The 24,921-nt window shown below is 37.0% G+C and overlaps 1 protein-coding gene across 1 annotated transcript in view; it reads left to right on the top strand.

Annotated features, from left to right (window-relative positions):
• CEP170 (centrosomal protein 170) overlaps positions 1 to 6,062 on the top strand; it is a 96,217-nt gene extending 90,155 nt beyond the window's left edge. Inside the window, exons 17-19 of the mRNA XM_052654025.1 lie at positions 3,033 to 3,126; positions 3,835 to 3,886; positions 5,773 to 6,062. Of these exons, the coding sequence (XP_052509985.1) occupies positions 3,033 to 3,126; positions 3,835 to 3,886; positions 5,773 to 6,062 (436 nt within the window). The remainder of the gene's footprint in view (positions 1 to 3,032; positions 3,127 to 3,834; positions 3,887 to 5,772) is intronic.
• Positions 6,063 to 24,921: the final 18,859 nt, after the last annotated feature.

Here is a 24,921-nt window from a genome sequence, read left to right on the forward strand (position 1 = left end):
AATTATATCAATTTCATTGGTTTGGGGGGATTGGTTTGTTTAGTACACCAGTATTATCCATAAAGCCACCATGTAAGTCTCTCCATGTGGTCATGTGACCTAGCAACAGGAAAAGCTTGCAGCCTCCTTAACTATAAATGGAAATCCCATATTATTTCATCCTACCTGCTGAAATACATGCCTTTTTTCCCCAGTAACTGAGCCCTCATCCAGTCTCATGTATTCATTCAGTAGATCTTCATAGAGTACCTGCCTTATACCATTCTCTTCTATTGATAATTCCTTACCACAGAATATCTTCCTCAGTCTGCACTGAATTAACTCATCCCTAGTTTCCTCTAGAAAAAAAAATTTGTAGCTTAGACATTTAATTAAAATTGTGACCATTGAACACATTGATGGTTAATTGGCTGGTTGATGTTGTTGTCTCAGAAATTCGACAGAATTTAGAAAGTATAAAAAATAAATATTTTCTTAATGTTAATTTGTTGCCTTCAGTTTGAGTGTTGAGTTTTGCTGTGTGTAAAGCACTGTGGCAGGCTCTGTGGAGGATAATAAGAAAGATAAAACATGCTCCCTACTGTTAAGGTTTTATAATCTGGTTGGTGAAGGACAGTGTATATACAGGTAACTGGTACAAGACAGCATGTGATAGATTAGTGCCCAGTTAGAGCTAAGAACAGAGAAAGGATCACCTTCACCCTGGACTGTCAGGGAAGGCTTTGTGGAGGAAGTAATATTCAAAGCTAGATATAATTTTTGGTAAGCAAAATCTAAGGGATAGAGGCCTGAGCCTTTTACACAGATAGTACTAGAATAGTTTGAGCAATAACTGATCTTTAGGTCTGTACCAGGAGTTATAAACTGAAATGCCTACCCAGACCTGTCTAAAACTATCCTATAAGTTATTCTAATACTTGCTATAGACTCAATTAAAAATATTTACACAACTGTTTTGTGTTATTTTCACTGGGCTCCATGTGAAAGTGCCCCTCAGGGTGTACTGTGTGGCCCTGCATTGGTCAACTCCCAGTTTCCAGCCCCTGATTTGCATGGATTGAGGGCCAGTGCTAGAGATTAGATTGTGGGGGCCTTAGAATATGTGCCTAAGACTCTTTTTTACCTAAACTGACTACTTTATCAAAAAGGAGTTTTAGCTTCATAGTTAAATTATTGAATGAAATTAGCTTTGAAATTCAGTATATTTTCATGCTGCTGTTTAGTGTGACTACTCTTTTGAATTCATTATGTAATATGAAGATCAGTTAAAAGCCCTGATTGTTTCTGAAAGATCTGTAATGACCTTTGCACAAAACCATTTAAATTCTAACCATTATGATCTGGCCTGATTTCTTGATATAGTTTTCTGCTTCCTTAGTGTTTAAGTGTTACACTTCACTCCATGGAGCCAAAATTACGATTGGCTTTATAAACCTGCAGCACAGTATTTACAAATTGTCTTTAAGTTTTTTATCCCTTTAGTGGCTTAGAACTTCAGAGACGTGTGTGTGTGTGTGTGTGTGTGTGTGTGTGTGTGTGTGTGATTTAGGAATCTCAGGTAGCATTTCTTAGAACTTCAGAGATGTGTGTGTGTGTGTGTGTGTGTGTGTGTGTGTGTGTGTGTGTGTGATTTAGGAATCTCAGGTAGCATTTCTAAGCCATTTTTACCAAAGATGAAATATGTATGGTTTAACAGTTTGCAAAAGCACTAACATTGTACTCAGTAACCATCTTCTGGCAAAATTCACTGAGTTTTCAGGATGGCTAAGCACAGACTCATGAAATAGTCATTGTTTTCTTACTTTCACCAATCGTAATGCTCTAAGGACTCTTTTAGAGAGCACAGCATAATTTCTCAGGCCTTAATTTCACAGTCATTAGGATAACAGCTCCTAGATAGCTAGCAAGGATATTTAGTCTTCGGGGTGTAGAAATTTTAACAGTAAATCAGAAGAATATTCTCTTCTAGGATTCTGGATCTATTGTTGCCTTTTTAAGCATGATTATTTGTAATTGTAGGTGTTCCAGACTTGGGATTTGACATTGATGAATTTGATATTGACTTGATATTGATGAATTTCATATTTTTAAATCAGTTGAACCTGGCATATTGAATTTTGAAGAAATACAAATAAAAATGTAATTTAGTTTACTACTTAAATACTGATCAACTTCTAATAGTAATGCTTTACTTTCTTGTACAGTACTGGTTATTGTATAAGGCAGTTAAACTAGATTTCCAGCCCAATGAAGAAATTCAAATAGAGACTAAAAAGGTACCTAATATTTACAGCTCTCTAAAGCTGCTGATCATGTCGTCTAGATTGAAGAGAGAGATACCACGTTTGAAAGACAAGTCAGAATTTTGTGACACTTTATTTTATAAGATGCCTGAAATTAATTTCAAGCATAGAATCTTTATTGACAATTGTTTTTGTCAAAGGATAGTTTCTTAATTCTCAACAGGTTATTATATAAAATATACTAACATGAATTAGTATTTTTAAAGAAAAGCAGCGTAAGTACTCTATTATAATTTTCAACCTTTGACATTGCATACACACTTTGATTAATTCTAAGAAGCCTTTTCCTGTTTAAAGAGGTCCTAACAAACTCAATTGCTTATACTTAATTCAACCTGTTTTCATCTTATATTTATACTGCATATGTTCTATATGAAACAAGTTGTATTTTTGTTGTAAAAGGTGGTTATATAAAAATATTAGATAAAATTTTGGGGTTATATTGTCATCTACATTTGTTTTATATTTGGTTCTCAATAAAGAATGAGATAAATACTAAAGGGTTTTTATGTGTCTATTTGTAGCTAGTCAGTTACTTTTTTAGTACAGATCTCTCACATAAATGAGTTTATTGTTAATATTGGCTCTGTTTAATTCACAGTTCATGTAACACTTAATGGTATTTTAAATTCTTATTCATCTTTGAAAAGATACATTGTTTTGTATTATCATTAAAAATGTGATATTTTTAAAATATGAAAAGTAAAGAGCTTATTTTTTTATTTATAGAATATTATTTAAGGACAAAGATCGGAACTGGGATGAAATAGAAAGCAAGTTAAGAGCTGAAAGTGAAGTCCCTATTGTGAAAACCTCAAGCATGGTATGGTAATTTTTCTTGAATATTAAAACATTTTTTAAAAGGTTTTATGTTCAAGGAATGATATGCTGATTTTTAAACTGTTCATTTATAAAAGAAGATATAAGAGCACAAATTTGGGAAACTATGGTTTCACTTGTCTGTCACAGGGTTTTAAAGTATTGACTGCTTCAAAGTTGTAAAGGGTGTGGGGGAACCTTTTATGTTTCTCACTATTAATATACTCTTGTTCTTATAATAATTATATGTTATAAATAAGCAATTTTGAAATAAGAGCAAACTCAAATATAAGTTGACATGAGTCATTTCTGTTTATTTAACAGATAGCTTGTCTCCTCCAGAATTTGTACAGGTTTTTATTATTCAGGAAATCCTAAAATTGAGGTTTCAGTTTGTACATTTTCCCTAGAAAATCCTTAAGCGCTTTTTACAGTTGTTGCAAGATTGATCAATATATCTTTGCATATACAGTATTATTGTCTAACTTTTCATCTTCTATTACTCTCACTGAAAAGAATTATTTCAGTATTAAAGATTTTAAAATTCTAGTCTTTTTACTGAATATCAATTATTTCAGATCCTGTTGCTACAGATTGGGGCCATGTCAGTAATATTAAGGATATCAAATAAAATTAGTGTAAGGTTCGTTGCTTATCAAATGAAAATGTTTTAATTAAAGTAAGCTAATTCTTGTCTTTGCTTTCCCTACAGGAGATTTCTTCTATCTTACAAGAGCTAAAAAGAGTTGAAAAGCAGCTACAAGGTGAATTTACTACTGATTAAGTATAAAAAGCTAACAATTTTAGAACAAGTACATCCTAAGTGATATTTCTAAAATACTGTTAATTATTTGAACACTATTTGATTAAGTGTAATAATGTATGAATAAAGATATAAAGTTCTACATATTCAAATTACTCATAAAAAGAAAGCATAAATAATTAAAAATATAATTCATAGTATTATATAGTATCTATTATTTGTTTCTATATAATAGACACAATATAGATTATATTGTATATCTATACTATATAGTATCTATTATTTATATACATATTTATAAATTATAGTATATGAAAAATATGTAAAATAATATATTAAAATATGTATATGCTGCTGAAAATTCTTGTTGACAATTAGCTTTGTTTACTTGATTTGATAATTCTTAAATTATATTTGTGGTACAACCCATATGAACTAGTAATGATTTTATAAGTCATAATAATCAGTTGGATGTACAAGAAATGAGTGCACATTGGACACAGGGACCAGAAGAGGGAGTAGAGAAGAAAAAGAGACTGTTGGCCTCCTAAACTTTAACAGGGACATTGTTTTTGGTTGTGTCAGACCTTTAATTATGCACTTATGCCTATGTGTGTTTTGACCTAGAAGTCCCCAGTGGTAAAACAGGCAGATTCCAGAGTCGGTTGCTAATTTTACTCAGTATTTGAATTATCATAGGCATGATGTGTTGGTCCTGGCTCAGGGGTTCTGAATCTTAGCCTCAGCACACCTAAGCGTATACCCCCATGAGGCAAAGTGGCTTGTTTACATGATTGTTAGCTGGCAGGAGGGAGTATGCTTTTAAAAGGACCTCTTAAATAATTCTTCTGTCTGTGATGCTTCTTTTCCTCAACTCTCCACTCTACCCAATACCACGTTGAAAATCACTGCTGAAGACTTTGCCTTGTCCACTCAAGGATCTTTTGGATTGAAAGCTGGTCTTTATCTGGCCCTTGCCATGGAGAATGCAAGGTCTATTTGGCCTGCTGGGGTTGCCATAGAATATGAATATCTAGGCTGTGAAGGATTTTTATGGCTCAGTGGTCCACAAATATATACTTGTGCATGGCAGATACCCTAGCATCCTCACCAGGATGAATGACAACATGCTATGATAGCTTCAGAGTGTGCTTGCTATTTGCCTCCTCAACTTTCATGTTACTCTGAACCCCATCTTAGCAACTAATCCCAATTATCTGAGTAATAACGCCTACTGCTAAGTTGCTTCAGTCGTGTCCGACTCTGTGCGACCCCATAGACAGCAGCCCACCAGGCTCTCCCGTCCCTGGGATTCTCCACGCAAGAACACTGGAGTGGGTTGCCATTTCCTTCTCCAATGCATGAAAGTGAAAAGTGAAAGTGAAGTCACTCAGTCGTGTCTGACTCTTCACGACCCCATGGACTGCAGCCTACCAGGCTCCTCCATCCATGGGATTCTCCAGGCAAGAGTACTGGAGTGGGGTGCCATTGCCTTCTCCAATCTGAGTAATAAAGCCAGGAGTAATTTCTTTCAGTCCTAACCAGTATTTTCATCATCCTCTTGTAATGATTAAAGCATATTTCAAAGAGACCTTTCCTGAATGCCACATCTCCAAATCCTCGTCTTCCAGCAGGTTCAGGTGCCTGTAAGTAGCCTACTCAAGGGACCATAGAAAGCTTTCAGGTTTTTATAATCTATGATATAGATGAGCCCCAGAATTACTGAAAGTGGGGTTTTAAATCCAGAATTGGAAGGATTAACCAAATTAAAGCTCATATAAGCATTAGTAATTGAAATATTATCCAAATCATAAGCAATATTCATATCCAAATTCAGCTGCATCTGTAGTTATATCTTTTTCCCTCTATTCCTTTCCTTTCTTTCAGCTATCAATGCTATGATTGACCCGGATGGAACTTTGGAGGCTCTGAACAACATGGGATTTCCCAGTGCTATCTTGCCATCTCCACCAAAACAGAAGTCCAGTCCTGTGAATGACCACAGCAGCCCGGGTCAGACACCGGCACTTTGCCAACCAGAAGCTAGGGTTCTTCATCCTGCTGCTGGTGCGGTCTCAGCCGAATTTGAGAATGCCGAGTCTGAGGCTGATTTCAGTATACATTTCAATAGGTTCAACCCTGATGGGGAAGAGGAGGACGTTACAGTACAGGAATGACTTTCTCTTGCTTGTTAAAATATTTACCTGTGGAATGACTAGAATTATTGGAAACAGCGTAGTGTTGACTTTTAGAGAAAATAAGACAGCTTGGTCAACTGCAATCTTGTTATCTCTGTCTTCTTAATTTTATTTATTTATTTTTTATCTATAACGTGGAGCCATAGTAATCCTTTCGAACCATTGAGATGACCATTTGATGCACATAGAGGAAAAACTAGATTGTGAAACTTTCACATTTTGTGGTTTTTATGATTTTCAAATTGAATTAGATAATTGCATCCTTTCCCTTCATAGATCTTTGTTTTTTTTTCTTTAAGCCATGCTGTGACCTACAAGCAAACTAAATACCCAACCTTTCTGACCCCCATGTCTCCTGTGCCAAGCTGCTCCCTGAAATGGACTTGCTCTTCGTCTGTACAGATTTGTTAAACACTTATATTTGCTTCTTAATAATAGGATTTATATTAGTATTCATTACCATTGGATACAATGACATATTGCTCTCCACAGTCAAACTGACCTTTCAGAACAGTCCTTCTTGTGTTCTAAAATTTTCCAACATATATGTGATTTATATAACTTTGTTGCTGCGTAAATTGTCTTAGGGTTTATGGAAATGAACTATTATGTTTGCACTAAGATTTGCTGGGAGTGGTAGGTGGACATATCTATATATCAATAAGGACTAACCATCGGTTTTTGTATATAGGAGATTGATAATTGTATTTGTTTTAACCCCACAGTGTTTTACTCCACTTTCAAAAAGATCAATTTGGCACTTTTCCCTTTTTTTTTTTTTTTTTTTTTTTTTTTAGTGAAAGTAAGATTTTGTCTCATTTTAGGGCAAATGATAAGTAGAAGGATTAAACTAGACAGATAGGTTATAGGTGGAGTCTATTTTTAAAACTAAGAACATGTATACAGGTCCTGTGTTACCAAGTTTGTATGTGACAGTTGAAAAAATTTTTCCCTTGAAATGATCATGAGATTAAAATTTGGGGCATTAGGAAACTTGGAGAACCAGTAGTCATAAGATTAGTAGATAGTTTCACTCCCAAGCAATGAATTGCTTCTGTGTGTTTCCCTGTAGGACCCAATAGTAAATCCTGTCTCAGTCGTATACATTTATAAGGACCCTACAAGATGACGACCAAGGCTTTGGGCCTATGCTAAACAGGAAGCTTATGAAAAGTATCTTCTGTTAACTTGTTTTTTCTCTTTTCAGTAAGTTCACATTTGGATAAGTTTAAAAAGAAAGTAATTATCTTTATGTTTCCAGAACACTATAATTTGGGGTAATCTTAATTCAATTAAATATTATTAGTAGACCTGGATTTTTGAAACCCTTGATCCCATCAGTTTATAAAGGTTAAAGCTGCAACTTTTGCAGGTTTCATGAAATAGTCTTTAATATTTCAGCAATAATCCTTTGCTACATTTGTTTTAAGAAAGTAACTCTGTTCAATTCAAAAATTTACAGGATTTTTTAAAATCCTGTAATGTTGGGCCAGTTAATAGATGCAAAAAAAAAAAAAACCTGTTTTTAGAGACATAGAAACAAAAGTCTGTTGTATAATGGATCTCATTATTTTTCTTTAAATTTAAAAAAAAAGAGCAAATGAACTGTTCTCCTTGTAAAGCTAAATTCCCCATTCTGTCTAATAAAGGAAGACTGTAAAAATGGTTTTAACGAGCATGAATGGAAAGATACCAATGCTTTGAAGGAATAAATGAAATGTTTAAACATGGTTGATCCATTTGAAGAAAGAGTAGAAAAAATCAATCACCACTGTTTCATCTTTGTTTAATGTTTGGGTACTGATGATATCAATATGGAAGTCGAAGGTAAGGAGTTGTTTAGGAAAATATTAGCATCTGTTCTACTTACGTTATCATTTAAGTGTTTACACAGTTTTGTTCAATTACAAACATTTGGCCTTTTACTATGTTATTTTTATTTTGTATGAATACATTATTCTCCTTATTTATTTTTGTTACCTTTATTACTTATGTTATTTTGTTATGCATTTACAACTCCATTTTTAAATAAAGTGTTTCTGGAACTTTATGCAGTTGATTGTACATTTTATGCTACTACTTCATCAGTTCATCAAATAACTCTATATCATTTTCCAAGGTTAAGCAAAAATAGTTCTTCAGTTTACTTAATATGTGATAACTGTAAAACTCATACTCTTTTGAGCGAAAGAAGAAAATATTTTCTTAGCAAATTATAGTAAATACAATTCTCTTAGCTTAATAATCTAATGTATATATAGAAAAATATTTATATATGTATTTGATTCCTGGGTCAGGAAGATCCCCTGGGAAAGGGAATGGCAACTCCAGTATTCTTGCCTGGAGAATTCCATCGACAGAGAAGCCTGGTCGACTCTTTGCGACCCCATGGACGGTAGCCCAGGGCGCCCTATGGGTCACATTAGTGGTGAAGAACGGGTCTGCCAACACAGGAGACATGAGGCATGAGTTTGTTATCTGGGTCAGGAAGATCCCCCGGAGGAGGGCATGACAATCCTATGGACAGAGGAGTCTGATGGGCTCCAGTCCATAGGGTCACAGAGTCCGACATGACTGAAGCAACTTAGCACACACGCACACATAACACGCAGCCTTTCTTTGTTGCTGGCATGGAATCATCAGGAAGCTTTATAACTGATATATTTGGGGAACAAAGAAGAAATTTAAAAGACATCTTAAATTTAAGAACTATCCATTTGTACTCAGTTGTACCCAAGAGTCTTAAATATCTCCCTGTTACTGTTACTCTGTTTCTCAACTTTTTTAGGCTTTCCGTAATCTGGCTCGTTCCTTGTGTGTCTGTGTACAGCTGATACAGACTCTCCATGCTGAGACAGTCTGGAGCTGCTTCATCCCCTTCCTTCCTGCTTAGGCACATTCCCTTCCGTTCTTCAGAGTTTCACTAACTTCATAAAGCTTCCCTCACTTGACTGGGCCATAGTAAAGGGTTGTGTCATACTTAACATTTTCCCATTCCCTTTCCCATTATATACACACAATTTTCTTCCTTCTAAATTAATAATCTTTATTTCCTGGATAAACTGTACTTTAAAATGTCTGTGTGTTTTGCTTTGTCTGTCTTTGGTTTTGCTTGTCATCTATGTCTCTGCCTGACAGGATCCTGACTTTTGAAAGGAAAAGAGAAGCTTAGGATCCAGACCCTTTCCTCACTAGCTAAAAATGTATTCCTCTGTCTTCTGATCTGCAGGAGGAACGCATCTTAATATCCAAGAAATCTCTTCCAACCCAAGTGGTCTATGACTTCAAAATAGTTATCCATCCTGTTTTTCTTAAGAAAAATACTCCGGGTCATATTTATTCAACAACTGTGTAGTAGGCACTGAGGTTACTGTAGGTAAACAGAAATAAATGATTGCCTTCACAGACCTTCTATTCTGGAGTAGGGAAACAGATAGTAGGAACTAAAAACTAGTTGATGATATCAGATGGAGTAGTCACATTCTCCTTTACCCTCCCAGTGGATTATTTATATTGCTCTCTCCCTAGTTTCTTAAAATTGCATACTGCTCAACAAATGATTCAGTTAAATACTTTTTGTTTTGGGGAAGATTTTGTGATATGACTTTCACCCTCCATGTTTGTCCTTAGTTCCCCTCTTTGCTGTAGTAAGACCCATAGTCTCTCTCTTACTGAAGTATATTTGATTTACAATGTTGTGTTACTTTCAAGTGTACAGTAAAGTGAGTCAGTTGTGCACATACATATGCCTACTCTTTTTTTAAGACTCTTTTCCCATATAGGCCATTACAGAGTATGGAGTAGAGATCCTTGTGCTATATAGTAGGTTCTTCTTAGGTATCTATTTTATGTACAGAAATGTGTCTGCCCTCCCCAGCCTCCCGGTTTATCTGTCCCCCTCCTTATCCCCTAGTAAACATAAGTTTGTTCTCTACATCTGTGACTGCTTGTTTTGTGAGTTAAGTTCTTTTGTACCCTTTTCTTGGATTCTACATACAAGTGATAGCGTATGATATTTTCTTTCTGTGTCTGATTTCACTCAGTTTGATTATCTCTGGGTCTATCAGTGTTGCTGCAAGTGGCAATATTTTGTTCTTTTTTATGGCTGAGTAATATTTCATTGTCTGTATATTACCACATCTTTATCCATTCCTCTGTCAATGGACATTTAGTTTGCTTCCGTGTTCTGGCTGTTGTAAATAATGCGGCAGTGAACACTGGGATGCATGTATCTTTCTGAATTACAGTTTTTTCCAGGCATATGCCTACTAGTGGGATTGCTGAGTCATATCATATGGTAGTTCTATTTTTAGTTTTTTAAGGAAACTCTGTACTGTTCTGCATAGAGGCTGTAGCAATTTACGTTTTCACCAACAGTGTAGGGGGGGTTCTCTTTTCTCCATATCCCCTCCAGCATTTATTATTTGTAGATTTTTTTTCTTGAACTGTGTGACTCCACAAAAATACAGCCAAGCCATCCTCATGGTGCCCTGAGGGAAGACATGTCAGCTTAGATATATGATGGACTGTAATACCACCACCTAAGACTCCATGCAGTGAAAGGAACAGCCGTGAAATGTTTGGATACCTTTTGATGATGGCATTCTGACCAATGTGAGGTGATAGGTCATTTGATTTATAATTTTCTAATAATTAGTAATGTGGAGTATCTTTTCATGTGATTTGGGGGTATCAGTATATCTTTGGAGAAATATCTATCTAGATGTTCCACCCATTATTTGATTGGGTTGTTTTTTGTTTATATTGAGCTACATGAGCTGTTCGTATATTTTGGAAATTAATCCTTTGTCAGTTGCTTCATTTGCAAATATTTTCTCCCATTTTGAGGGTTGTTTTTCTGTTATGGTTTCATTTGCTGTGCAAAATCTTTTATGTTTAACTAGACCCAATGTCAACCCACTCTATCACTCTTGCCTGGAAAATCCCATGGACGGAGGAGCCTGGTAGGCTTCAGTCCATGGAGTCGCAAAGAGTCGTACTTGACTGAGCAACTTCACTTTCACTTTTCACTTTTCACTTTCACGCATTGGAGAAGGAAATGGCAACCCACTCCAGTGTTCTTGCCTGGAGAATCCCAGGGACGATGGAGCCTGTTGGCCTGCCGTCTATGGGGTCGCACAGAGTTGGGCACGACTAAAGCGACTTAGCAGCAGCAGCAGCAGACCCCATTTGTTTATTTTATTTTTAATTTTTATTCTAGGAAGTGGATCAAAAAAAAAAAGATCCTGCTGCAGTTTATGTTAGAGTGTTCTACCCATGTTTTCCCCTGAGAGTTTTATAGAGGATCTGTGAAAATGTATCTGATCTTACATTTAGGTCTTTAGTCCATTTTGAGTTTATTTTTCCTTGTGGTGTTGAGGAGTGTTCTAATTTCATTCTTTTACATGTAGCTGTCCAGTTTTTCATAAAAGAAACTATCTTTTCTCCATTGTATAGTTACACCTCCTTTGTCACAGATTAATTGACCATAGGTGAATGGGTTTATTTCTCGGCTTTCTATATAGTTCCACTGATCTATATTTCTGATTTTGTGCCAGTATCATACTGTTTTAATGACTGTAGCTCTGTCGTATAGTCTGAAGCCAAGGAGCTTATTTCCCCCAGCTCTTTTTTTATTTCTGAAGATTGCTTGGGCTGTTCATGGTCTTTTGTGTTTCCATAATATTGTAAAATTTTGTTTTATGAAAAATGCCACTGGTAATTTGCATTGAAACTGTAGATTGCTTTGGGTAGTTTAGTCATTTTCACAGTGTTCTTCCAGTCCAATAACATGGTATATTTCTCTGTTTGTGTCATCTTTTATTTCTTTCATCAATATCTTATAATTTTCTGAGTACAGGTCTTTTATCTCCTTAGGTAGGTTTACTCCTTAGTATTTCATTCTGTTTGTTGCAATGGTAAATGAAGTAGTTTGCATAATTTCTATTTCTGACCTTTCATTGTTGGTATATAGGAATGCAGGAGATTTCTGTCCATTAATTTTGTATTCTGCAGCTTTACCAGATTCATTGATGAGCTCTAGTAGTTTTCTGGTGACATCGTCATACATAGAAAATCCTAAAGGTGCTCGCTCCCAGAGGCCCAGAATGTCTTGATTTACATGAAAGTCACTTTCATTATATCACACAGTTTAACACTGGATTTTGGATAGGTGTGAGGCAGCTTCTTCAGTGCTGTGCTTTTGCTGCTGGATCCCAGAGGGACCCCATTCAGTTCAGTTCAGTTCAGTCGCTCAGTCGTGTCCGACTCTTTGCGACCCCATGAATCGCAGCACACCAGGCCTCCCTGTCCATCACCATCTCCTGGAGTTCACTCAGACTCACGTCCATCGAGTCCCTGATGCCATCCAGCCATCTCATCCTGGGTCGTCCCCTTCTCCTCCTGCCCCCAATCCCTCCCAGCATCAGAGTCTTTTCCAGTGAGTCAACTCTTCGCATGAGGTGGCCAAAGTACTGGAGCTTCAGCTTTAGCATCATTCCTTCCAAAGAAATCCAGAGCCAATCTCCTTCAGAATGGACTGGTTGGATCTCCTTGCAGTCCAAGGGATTCTCAAGAGTCTTCTCCAACACCACAGTTCAAAAGCATCAATTCTTTGGCGCTCAGCCTTCTTCACAGTCCGGCTCTCACATCCATACATGGCCACAGGAAAAACCATAGCCTTGACTAGATGGACCTTAGTCGGCAAAGTAATGTATCTGCTTTTGAATATACTATCGAGGTTGGTTATAACTTTTCTTCCAAGGAGTAAGCGTGTTTTAATTTCACAGCTGCAGTCACCATCTGCAGTGATTTTGGAGCCCAAAAAAATAGAGTCTGACACTGTTTCCACTGTTCCCCCATCTATTTCCCTTGAAGTGATGGGACCAGATGCCATGATCTTCGTTTTCTGAATGTTGAGCTGTAAGCCAACTTTTTCGCTCTCCTCCTTCCCTTTCATCAAGAGGCTTTTTAGTTCCTCTTCACTTTCTGCCATAAGGGAGGTGTCATCTGCATATCTGAGGTTATTGATATTTCTCCTGGCAGTCTTGATTCCAGCTTGTGTTTCTTCCAGTCCAGCGTTTCTCATATTGTACTCTGCATAGAAGTTGAATAAGCAGGGTGACAATATACAGCCTTGACGTACTCCTTTTCCTATTTGGAACCAGTCTGTTGTTCCATGTCCAGTTCTAACTGTTGCTTCCTGACCTGCATACAGATTTCTCAAGAAGCAGGTCAGGTGGTCTGGTATTCCCATCTCTTGAAGAATTTTCCACAGTTTCTTGTGATCCACACAGTCAAAGGCTTTGGCATAGTCAATAAAGCAGAAATAGATGTTTTTCTGGAGCTCTCTTGCTTTTTCGATGATCCAGCGGATGTTGGCAATTTGATCTCTGGTTCCTCTGCCTTTTCTAAAAGCAGCTTGAACATCTGGAAGTTCATGGGTCACGTACTGCTGAAGCCTGGCTTGGAGAATTTTGAGCATTACTTTACTAGCATGTGAGACGAGTGCAACTGTGTGGTAGTTTGAGCATTCTTTGGCATTGCCTTTCTTTGGGATTGGAATGAAAACTGGCCTTTTCCAGTGCTGTAGCCACTGCTGAGTTTTCCAAATTTGCTGGCATATTGAGTGCAGCACTTTCACAGCATCATCTTTCAGGATTTGAAACAGCTCAACTGGAATTCCATCACCTCCACTAGCTTTGTTTGTAGTGATGCTTTCTAAGACCCACTTAACATTCCAAAATGTCTGGCTCTAGATTAGTGATCACAGCATCATGATTATCTGGGTCGTGAAGATCTTTTTTGTACAGTTCTTCCATGTATTCTTGCCACCTCTTCTTAATATCTCCTGCTTCTGTTAGGTCCATACCATTTCTGTCCTTTATCGAGCCCATCTTTGCATGAAATGTTCCCTTGGTATCTCTAATTTTCTTCAAGAGATCTCTAGTCTTTCCCATTCTGTTGTTTTCCTCTATTTCTTTGCATTGATCGCTGAAGAAGGCTTTCTTATGGCTGATGAATTCTAGCTGAAGTTGCAGGCAAGTTCTTGAAGAAATTATTTCAAGGCACTTCCTCAATTTAGAGAAATCCACATTTGCTTTATTTGGATGTTGGGTTGACCAGAACATTGGCAGTCCAGTGAAGGAATATCACAACTCTCTTGCCCTCAATTCAGACTTGGTTAACATGTTTTGGGCCTTTCTGTTCCCTACTCCCTCCCTTCTTCCAGGTGTGGTGTGTTAGCTTCATACCTCCCTTTTCTTGCATCTTCACCATAAGGAAAAGCTCCATGCTGGCCCCACTCACTCTGTCTAGCACATTTCACTATCTGGAACTGATTTTTGTTGAATATTTGGCATTCATTTTTTGGTATCTGTATACACACTAAAATGTTCAACAAGCCTTTGTTAATTGATTGTGGTCTTTTTAGAGTTTTTACTATTACAGCTTTATTTCTCTCACTACTACTATGAGGTCTAACCTTAAACTGAAGTATGAAAATTCTTTGAATTTTGAGGCATGGTATAATTAGATCTCAAAATGTTAGACATTATGTAGCTCAACTACCTCATCCATATTTGAAGTTTGAGGCTGAAACAAATAACTCATGCTGAGTGAGGGATTATTATCTTTCCAGCCAGTATATTAAATACTTACATGTATTATATCTTTTAATCCTCAAAAAAACCCACATAATAAAGAAAACATTTTTCATATGTTAAAGGAACTGAGGCTTCCAGAGGTTAAGAAGTGTATTCAGCAGCCCAGTTGGGATTTAATCAAGATCTCTTTAACTTGAAAACAGAGGACAAGATGGTTGGATGGCATCACCAACTCAATGAATATGAGTCTGAGCAGGTTCTGGGAGATGGTGATGGACAGGGAAGCCTGGCGTGCTGCAGTCCATGTGGTCACAAAGAGACAACTGAGTGAACAACAGCAACAACTTGAACTTGAAAATCCAAGTTCTTTGTGACCACCATCTGCCAGCTCTTTACCCAGCAAACAACTTGTACAGCCTGGATAAGCTAGTGCCCTGTTCCTTTTCTTCAGTGCTTTGTCTCAGGACAGTGACCACAAGTTTGAGGAGGTCATTGGGTCCTTCCTGTACTTTGGCGTAGAATTCATTGACCTGGGGATCCTAATAAACTTCTCCAATGGTAACAAGCAATGACCAAATGTCATTTGAATGTCTTCCTTACCTGGAACACAAATCCCTTGAAAGAGATTATGAACTGTCTCCTAGAAATCTGGATATTGAGTTCTTCAGGAAGAATGCTATTCAAGAACCGTGCCAAGTTATGAGACGACTCTTGCTCACTCTTGGTTTTAAAGATACAAAACCCAGGGATGCAAATATGGAATTGCTGTCTCCAGTGAGTCCATATCAGACCTGTGACTAGAGAGCTGCCTCAAGCTATTCATTACCGTACTTCAAGGCAAACTGGAGAGAAGGAAATACCCTTTGAACCAACAGGGAATGACCCTGGAGCTTTATTAGAGACAAAACATGAATGGAGTGCAGCAAGAGCTGCTCTTTCCTCCCAGAAAAGGATAACACAGTCTAAACCTTATAATCAATTGTAAGAGGGCCTCCTATGCCAACTATGAGGGTGGGGGCTGTTGGATTTTCTCTGAATAAGAAAATGTCTGCCAAATTTGAAGTGAAGAAATGTGTAAATGTTTTAATTTTATATATATGCACAAATATATACACATATAATTCATATATGTATACATAGACATAAAATGCATATATTAAAATTTTAGATCTTATATATTATCTATATGTGTGTGTGTGTGTGTGTGTGGTCACCAGACATTGCACCTTTGGTTATGCATTTGTTTTGATCTTCAAGAATTCTTAATGGAAAAAATTTCAATTCCCTGGAAGACTGTAAAAGGCACCTGGAATGGTTCTTTGCTCAAAAAGATAAAAAGTTTTGGGAAGATGGAATTATGAAGTTGCCTGGGAAATGTCAGAAGACAGTGGGACAAAACAGTCATTAGATTGTTCAATAAAGTTCTCAGTAAAGATGAAAAGTGTGTCTCTTATTTTTACTTAAAACTGAAGGGACTTTTTGGCCAACCCAATAATAAAGTTAACAGAATTAAGACTAGTTGAAGAGATGTAAATGTGGGAAGATGATATAATATTTTTTAGAGTTTTGAATGTTAAACGGTGAGTGAGTGCTGGCTAAAAAGATGGAAATTCTTGAAAGAGTTCAGGCATTGATAGGAGTCTATTCACAAAGATTTCTGGGAGGAAGGTGTGAGCACAGGTCAGAGCTAGTAGGAAGAAATGGTAAAAAGAATGGGTTTTTAGAATTTGGTGGGCATGTGTCTCAATTTGTTCTCGGGACTTCCCTGGTGTTTCAATGTCTAAGACTCCACGCCCCCAGTGCAGGAGGCCCAAGTTTGATCCCTGGTTAGGGAACTAAGTCCCACATGCTGCAGCTAGGAGTTTGTATGCCATAGCTAAAGATCCCGCATGCCACAACTAAGATTCAGAGAAGCCAAAAAAAAAAAAAAAAAAAAAAAAAAAAAATCTCTAGTTACTACATATGAAATCTTAAGCAAGTTGGGTAGTCTTTCTGAGATTCAGTTTTTCATTCCTGTAAGGGGCAGCTAGTAACACCCAGTTCATAGGGCTAATGAATAGATTATAATGTACATAAAACCTTAACACACTTACTAGTACATGTTATGCTCTCTGTATTATGCAGGTAGAAACATCTCCAAAGCAGATACAAGCAAGAGAAGGACTGAGTAGTGAGTAGGACTAAGAATTTTACGACAGCTTACAGTCAACAGTGCCTAGGTGATCATTAGTAATCTTTGATAGAACAATAAAGTGAAAATAGTAAAGTTAGAATAGTTCCTTTCTTAAACTGGAACTATTTCAGATACATTATGTAAGTCAGGCCACATTGCTTCAGGTTCAACTTTATTTGGGTGGTGGTGAAGAAATGGAGGCAGAAAGTTAAAAGTATGGAAAGAATTGGAGTATTTTACTTAGGAAATATGGCTCTTCACCTTTTTATTTCCAAACAACTAACAGTAGTGAGAATACCTCAAAGACTCAAATAATGTTTGTCTTAACTAAAACAAAAATACATGTTATGATCATGTGGATTATAACATGTTTCTTAACAGATTTTTAAGACTCCAGACATACCCTGGGTACCAGGCCTTTGCATCACTGTTTATTCATCTGAGACCATTCTTGCCCAGTTATCATGCTTTGGTGCATTCTTTCATTGCATTCAGCTCAGATTTCAGTTCCTCAGATAGACCTTCTCTGAACACCCTCTGAGATAGCCACTCATGCCCTATTACTTTTCAGGGATTGACGTTAACATTCTTCATAGTATTTATCATCCCCTGACATGCACTTATTTATTTACTTACTAATATATTGTCTGGGCTTCCCTGGTGTCTAGGTAAATAATCCACCTGCAATATGGGAGACCAGGATTTGATCCCTGGGTTGGAAAGATGCCCTGGAGAAGGACAAGGCAACCCACTCCAGTATTCATGCCTAGAGAATCCCATGGACAGAGGAGCCTGGTGGGTTACAGTCCATGGGGTCACAAAGAGTCAGATATGACTGAGAGACTAAGCATAGCACAGTATATGGTCTATAATCTCTCCCTCAACTAAAATGCATGCTCCAAGAGAACACAATTTTTGTTCAATTCACTGCTGTGTGTCTAGTGCCTGTAACAGTAATTAGTGCATTGGCAGTTAATGCACACAGAGCACACAGAGAGAGAAATGAATGAACTGAGTTTTTGTGTTTCTGAGTAGCTGAAGGAGAAAGTGTTATTTTCCTCTCATGATTGTTACTGATCCATTTTAAAAAAAAAACCACTTTGTATTATTTTGGAAGAGTTTTAGAATTATTTTAAAAGCCACAAAGATAGTACAGAGAATTCTTACCCTTCTCACTTCCTTTCCTCTGTTGTTAGTGAAGTTTCAGACTTTACTTGGGTTTCGCCAGCTTTTCCATTCATGACTTCTTTCTGTTCCAGGAAGCAATCTTGACTGATGTTGCATTTAGTCACAGCCTCTTAGCTGGCTCAGGTCTTAGGCAGTGCCTTGGTCTTTGCTTCTTTTTCATGACCTTGACGGTTTCCATGCTGATCCATTTTTGAAAATGTTGACAGAACTTCTACTCTCCATCAAGCTATCCCTGTCTTGCCTCTCAACAATTTATTCGGTTTTAGTGAAAGTCTTGGCTCTTGCCATGGATGGCCTATTTCCATCTGTCTTGTGGAGCCTTATTTCACATATTGGTGAGCATTCTATAAAGAATGCTTATGAAAATTTAACTATAATAGGTTAGTAAAGAAAATACATATTTTATATAATAGTGGATTCTTTCTGTATTAGTGAGAAAGTTTTGCTTGATATTTATGAGAAAGTCTACTCATAGCCTTCTTCCTTTTAAGTCCCATTTAGTCAATGCTTCTCCTCACTTTTCCTGTAAAGGGGATACATTTCTCAAAGAATAGCATGCTGCTGCTGCTGCTAAGTCGTTTCAGTCATGTCCGGCTCTGTGCGACCCCATAGATGGCAGCATGAGGTTTAAAATTAAGGTAGTTTTTCTCTAACCTGTGGAAAAAATTTTTGACTTAAAAAAAAATTTACCTGACAGGACAAAAAAAGTGTTTTTAGTCACATGTATGAATGTAGTAAATATGTTAAGTATCCTAAAACCACAGCATAGGATAATGACAACTTGACTCACAGGTTATTTACATCAGTGTGGGTTCACTGCTACAAAGCTCAAAACAGAAGGAGGAAACCTGTGATTTTTTTTCTAATAAGTGTACTTAATTTTCCCAACAGACCCTTGCACTGTCATGTGTATGTTACAGATGTATTCCCTGTATTGTACTTATATGTTTATTTGATTCTCTCCTGACTGGGATGTGAGTTTTGCAAGGGCAGAGATTGTGAATAATTTATATTTATACACCAGCTTAACTTTTAAGGGCTGGCCCATAGTTGGTGCTCAAATACATGGGAAAGCCCTTATAAGTTAATGACTTTATTTAAATTACAAAATTCAAGACATGTCCATCCTAATTCTTTTGTTTTTGTATTCTTGAAAAGGTTTGAAATATTTTTATTCTCAAAGAAGTAATAAGTTCACTTAAGAAACGCAGCTCCAATCAGAATCAATTTTACTCATGTCTGTTAATTCTCACCTTGGTCCCAGGAGTTTAACAACATCAGGTGCCATGAGACTTTCAGTCTGGCTTCAGAGATGGTTACTAAACTGATGATCAACTCCCACCTGATCAGACCATTAACTGTGTCAGACCACTGTCTCTCCTCTTCTGCATTTCCTACTATGGAAAAGTAAAAACCACAGAGGGCACACTTGAGACCCCCAGGAATATGCCCGATGGATCCCTGGGGTCCTCTGTCATAGTTTTTAATGTTTGTGAAAATGCCAAATAATAGAAATATTTTATTGCCCTAAAAATTGCACTATATTTGTCTGCACTTCTAGGCTGGCATAGAAAGGTAAAAATTGTTACTGCTTATTAAAAAACTCCCACGTAGGATAGCTATGGTGATTGCTAGCCCTTGTTATAAATGAGAAAATGAGACTCAGAGACAGGAGTTCACTTCACCAATGTCAATCAACTTGAAGTGGCAGAACCATGGTTTGAAAACAAACTTTGAACCAAAATAGACCTTAAAATAAAGAAGATTACAAGAGATAAGGAAGGACACTACATAGTGATCAAGGGATCAATCCAAGAGGAAGACATAACAATTGTAAATATCTAGGCACCCAACATAGGAGCACCTCAGTACATAAGACAAACACTGACAGACATAAAAGGAGAAACTGACAGTAACACAATAAAAGCAGGAGACATTAACACCCTACTCACACCAATGGACATATCATCAAAACAGAAAATTGATAAGAACAAGCCTTAAATGATCCATTAGATGAGATGGGTCTCATTGATATCTTCAGGACATTCCATTCAAATGCAGAAGAATACGCTTTCTTCTCAAGTGCACATGGAACATTCTCCAGGAGAGTCCACATCTTGGGTCACAAATCAAAACAGTAAATTGAAGAAAATTGAAATCATATCAGGCATCTTCTCTGACCACAACGAGATATCAATTACAAGAAAAAAAACTAAGAAACACAAACACATGGAGACTAAACCACACGTTTCTAAATAACCAACAGGTTCCTGAAGAAATCAGAAGGGAAATAAAAAAGTTTCTAGAAACAAATGACAATGAAAACACGACAACTCAACACCTATGGGATGCAGCAAAAGCAGTTCTAAGAGGGACGTTTATAGCAATACAATCCTACCTCAAGAAACAAGAAAAGCATCAAATAGACAACCTAACTTTACACCTAAAACGACTGGAAAAAGAAGAACAAAAAAAAACCCAAAATTAATAGAAAGAAAGAAATCATAAAGATCTGAACAGAAATAAATGAAAAAGAGAGAAACAATAGTAAAGATTAATAAAACTGAAAGCTGGTTCTTCGAGAAGATAAACAAAATTGACAAACCTTTAGCCAAACTCATCAAGAAAAAAAGAGAAGAATCAAATCAACAAAATTAGAAATAAAAGAGGAGAGGTTACAACAGACAATGCAGAAATACGAAGGATTATAAGAGACTATTGTGAACAACTGTATGGCAATAAAATGGATAACCTGGAAGAAATGGACAGGTTCTTAGAAAAGTTCAGTCTTCCAAGACTGAACCAGGAAGAAACAGAAAGTATGAACAACCCAATTATAAGCACTGAAACTGAAGCTGTGATCAAAAATCTCCCCAAAAGCAAAAGCCCAGGACCTTTCACAGGAGAATTCTGTCAAACATTTAGAGACGAGCTAATGCCTATCCTTCTAAAACTCTTTCAAAAATATTGCAGAGGAAGGAACACTTCTAAACTCATTCTACGAGGCCAACGTCACCCTGATATCAACACCAGACAAAGACAACACAAAAAAAGAAAACTACGGGCCAATATCACTGATAAACATAGATGCAAAAATCCTCAACAAAATTTTAGCAAACAGAATTCAGCAAAACATCAAAAAGCTCATACACCATGATCAAGTTGGGTTTATTCCAGGAATGCGAAGGATTCTTCAATATACACAAATCAATCAATGTGATACACCATATATTAGCAAATTGAAAGATAAAAACCATATGATCATCTCAATAGATGCAGAAAAAGCCTTTGACAAAATTCAGCACCCATTTATGATTGAAACTCTTCAAAAAATGGGAATAGAAAGAACCTACCTCAACATAGTAAAGGCCATATATGATAAACCTACAGCAAAGATTATTCTCAATGGTGAAAAACTGAAAACATTCCCCCTAAGATCAGGAACAAGACAAGGGTGTCCACTTTCACCACTATTACTCAACATAGTTCTGGAAGGCCTAGTTGTAGCAATCAGAGAAGAAAAAGAAATAACAGGAATCCAGATTGGAAAAAAAGTAAAACTCTCACTGTTTGCAGATGACATGATACTGTCCATAGAAAACCCTAAAGATAGTATCAGAAAATTACTAGAGCTAATCAGTGAATTTAGCAAAGTTGCAGGATACAAAATCAGTACCCAGAAATCACTTGCATTTCTATACACTAACAGTGAAAAATCAGAAATAGAAATTAAGGAATCAATCCCATTCCCCACTGCAACAAAAAGAATTAAATATCTAGGAATAAACTTAACTAAGGAGACAAAAGAACTGTACACAGAAAATTATGACACTGATGAAAGAAATCAAAGGTGACATAAACAGATGGAGAGATATTTCAAGTTCCTGGGTAAGAAGAATCAATATTGTGAAGATGACTATTCTACCAAATGCAGTCTACAGATTCAATGCAATCCCTATCAAATTACCAATGACATTTTTCACAGAACTAGAACAAAAGATTTCACAATTCATATGGAAACACAAAAGACCCCAAATTAGCCAAAGCAATCCTGAGAAAGAAGAATGGAGCTGAAGGAATCAACTTTCCTGACTTCAGATTATACTACAAAGCTACATTCATCAAGACAGTATGCTGCTGGCACAAAAACAGAAATATAGACCAATGGAACAAGACAGAAAACCGAAAAATAAACCCATGCCCCTATGGGTACTATATTTTTGACAAAGGAGGCAAGAATATACAATGGGGCAAAGACAGTCTCTTCAATAAATAGTGCTGGGAAAACTGGACAGATACATGTAAAAGAATGAAATTAGAACACTTCCTAACACCATGCACAAAGATAAACTCAAAATGGATTAAAGACCTAAATGTAAGACCAGAAACTATAAAACTCTTAGAAGAAAACATAGGCAGAACACTCGATGACATAAATCAAAGCAAGATCCTGTATGACCCACTTCCTGGAATAAAGAAAATAAAAACCAAAGTAAACAAGTGGGACCTGATTAAACTTAAAAGATCTGCACAGCAAAGGAAGCTATAAGCAAGGTAAAAACACAACCCTCAGAATGGGAGAAAATAGTAGCAAATGAAACAACTGACAAAGGACTAATCTCCAAAATATACAAGCAGCTCATACAACTCAATGCCAGAAAAACAAGCAACCCAATCAAAAAGTGGGGAAAAGATGTAAACAGACATTTCTCCGAAGAAGACATACAGTTGGCTAACAAACCCATGAAAAGATGCTCAATAGTGCTAATTATTAGAGAAATGCAAATCAATACTGCAATGAGATATCACCTCATACCAGTCAGAATGGCAATCATAAAAAGTCTACCAACAGTAAATTCTGGAGAGGGTGTGAAGAAAAGGGAATGCTCTTGCACTGTTGGTGGGAATGTAAATTGATACAGCCACCTTGGAAGACTGTATGGAGACTTCTTCAAAAACTAGGAATAAAACTACCATATGACCCAGCAATTCCACACCTAGGCATATACCCTGAGGAAATCAAAACTGAAAAAGACACATGTATCCCACTGCAGCACTATTTACAATAGCTAGAACATGGAAGCAGCCTAGATGTCCATTGACAGATGAATGGATAAAGAAGTTGTGGTACATATACACAATGGAATATTACTCAGTCATAACAATGATGAAAAGGGCTTCCCTTGTGGCTCAGCTGGTAAAGAATCTTCCTCCAATGTGGGAGACCTGGGTTCGATCCCTGGGTTGGGAAGATCCCCTGGAGAAGGGAAAGGCTACCCACTCCAGTATTCTGGCCTGGAGAATTCCATGGACAGTTCATGTGGTTGCAAAGAGTCAGACATGACTGACCGACTTTCACTTTCTTTTTTTTTCACTTTCAATGATGAAAAACACATAGAGAATAGACTTATGGACATGGGAAGAGGGAAGGAGAGGGTGAGATGTATGGAAAGAGTAACATGGAAACATATTATCATATGTAAAATAGATAGCCAACGGGAATTTGCTGTATGGCTGAGGAAACTCAAACAGGCTCTCTGTATCAATCTAGAGGGGTGGGATGAGGAAGGAAATGGGAGGGAGGTTCAAAAGGGAGGGGATATGTGTATACTTATGGCTGATTCATGCTGAGGTTTGACAGAAAACAACAAAATTCTGTAAAGCAATTATCCTTCAATTAAAAAAATTAAAAGAAAACTGTAGAAAGGTATAGAAAAGTGTTCTGGGCATTCATATGAAACTCCACCAAAAAATATAAAGAATAACTATCGTTTATATGTTATTAAAGGATTTTTGGTTTTACAAAAGAATTTGCCATAGGATTCCTCTGCATGGTAGTGTGCTTCATTGAATTAAAACTTTCACTTGATCTCCTACAACTGAATTTACAAGCAACTCTTTGGCTATGTATTTATTGGGTAAAATATATCACCTTATAACTTTTTTTTATTTGTCCTCAAACTGAGTTTAATAATTAACGTTAAGTAGCATTAAAAACGGAGAAGGCAATGGCACCCTACTCCAGTACTCTTGCCTGGAAAATCCCATGGACGGAGGAGCCTGGTAGGCTGCAGTCCATGGGATTGCACAGAGCCAGACATGACTGAGCGACTTCACTTTCACTTTTCCCTTTCATGCATTAGAGAAGGAAATGGCAACCCACTCCAGTATTTTTGCCTGGAGAATCCCAGGGACAGAGGAGCCTAGTGGGCTGCCATCTGTGGGGTCGCACAGAGTTGGACATGACTGAAGTGACTTAGCAGCAGCAGCAGCAGCATTAAAAAGTCAGAATCCCAGGGCTGGGGGGTTACTAAAGAATTCCAGTTATAAAAACAAACAAACAAAAAAAAACAAAACAAATTCCTCTCCTAAGTCTGAGAGAAACAGGCAAGCTGAACTTGAATCTCTTTCTCCCTTAAGTATTTTTTTTAAATTTTTTCATGCTCTGGGATATTGTGAAATGATTTTAAAACAGGCAAGGGAGAAATATAATTACCTCAGGTAGCTGGTTTCTCATCAGCCTGTGAATACCAAGTTCCAGATGGCAATGCAGTTTTAATTTTGTTAGATGCTGGAATTATTTATTGATCTCTATTAAACAGCCAGCAGCTCCACATTCTGGATTGCTCTTCAATAATTCTAAATGACTTAGATCTGTATTGTAAACATGTCTGTAGCACTGAAACTGGTGACATTTCTGAAATGACATTTGATTCTGCTTTGTCTTGGCCTATTCACAGGTGGCCAGTCATTTACAGGTATAAATCAGTTTTCAGCTTCTTCACCCCTCTTCCTACTGAAGATGTGTTGAATCTGTGAAAGTTCAGACCAGTCTCATAAGAGAAAGGGTCTGGTCTGGGGTCTGATCATTCTC

This window comes from Budorcas taxicolor, chromosome 16 (genome assembly GCF_023091745.1).
Source record: "Budorcas taxicolor isolate Tak-1 chromosome 16, Takin1.1, whole genome shotgun sequence".
Lineage (NCBI taxonomy): Eukaryota > Metazoa > Chordata > Mammalia > Artiodactyla > Bovidae > Budorcas > Budorcas taxicolor.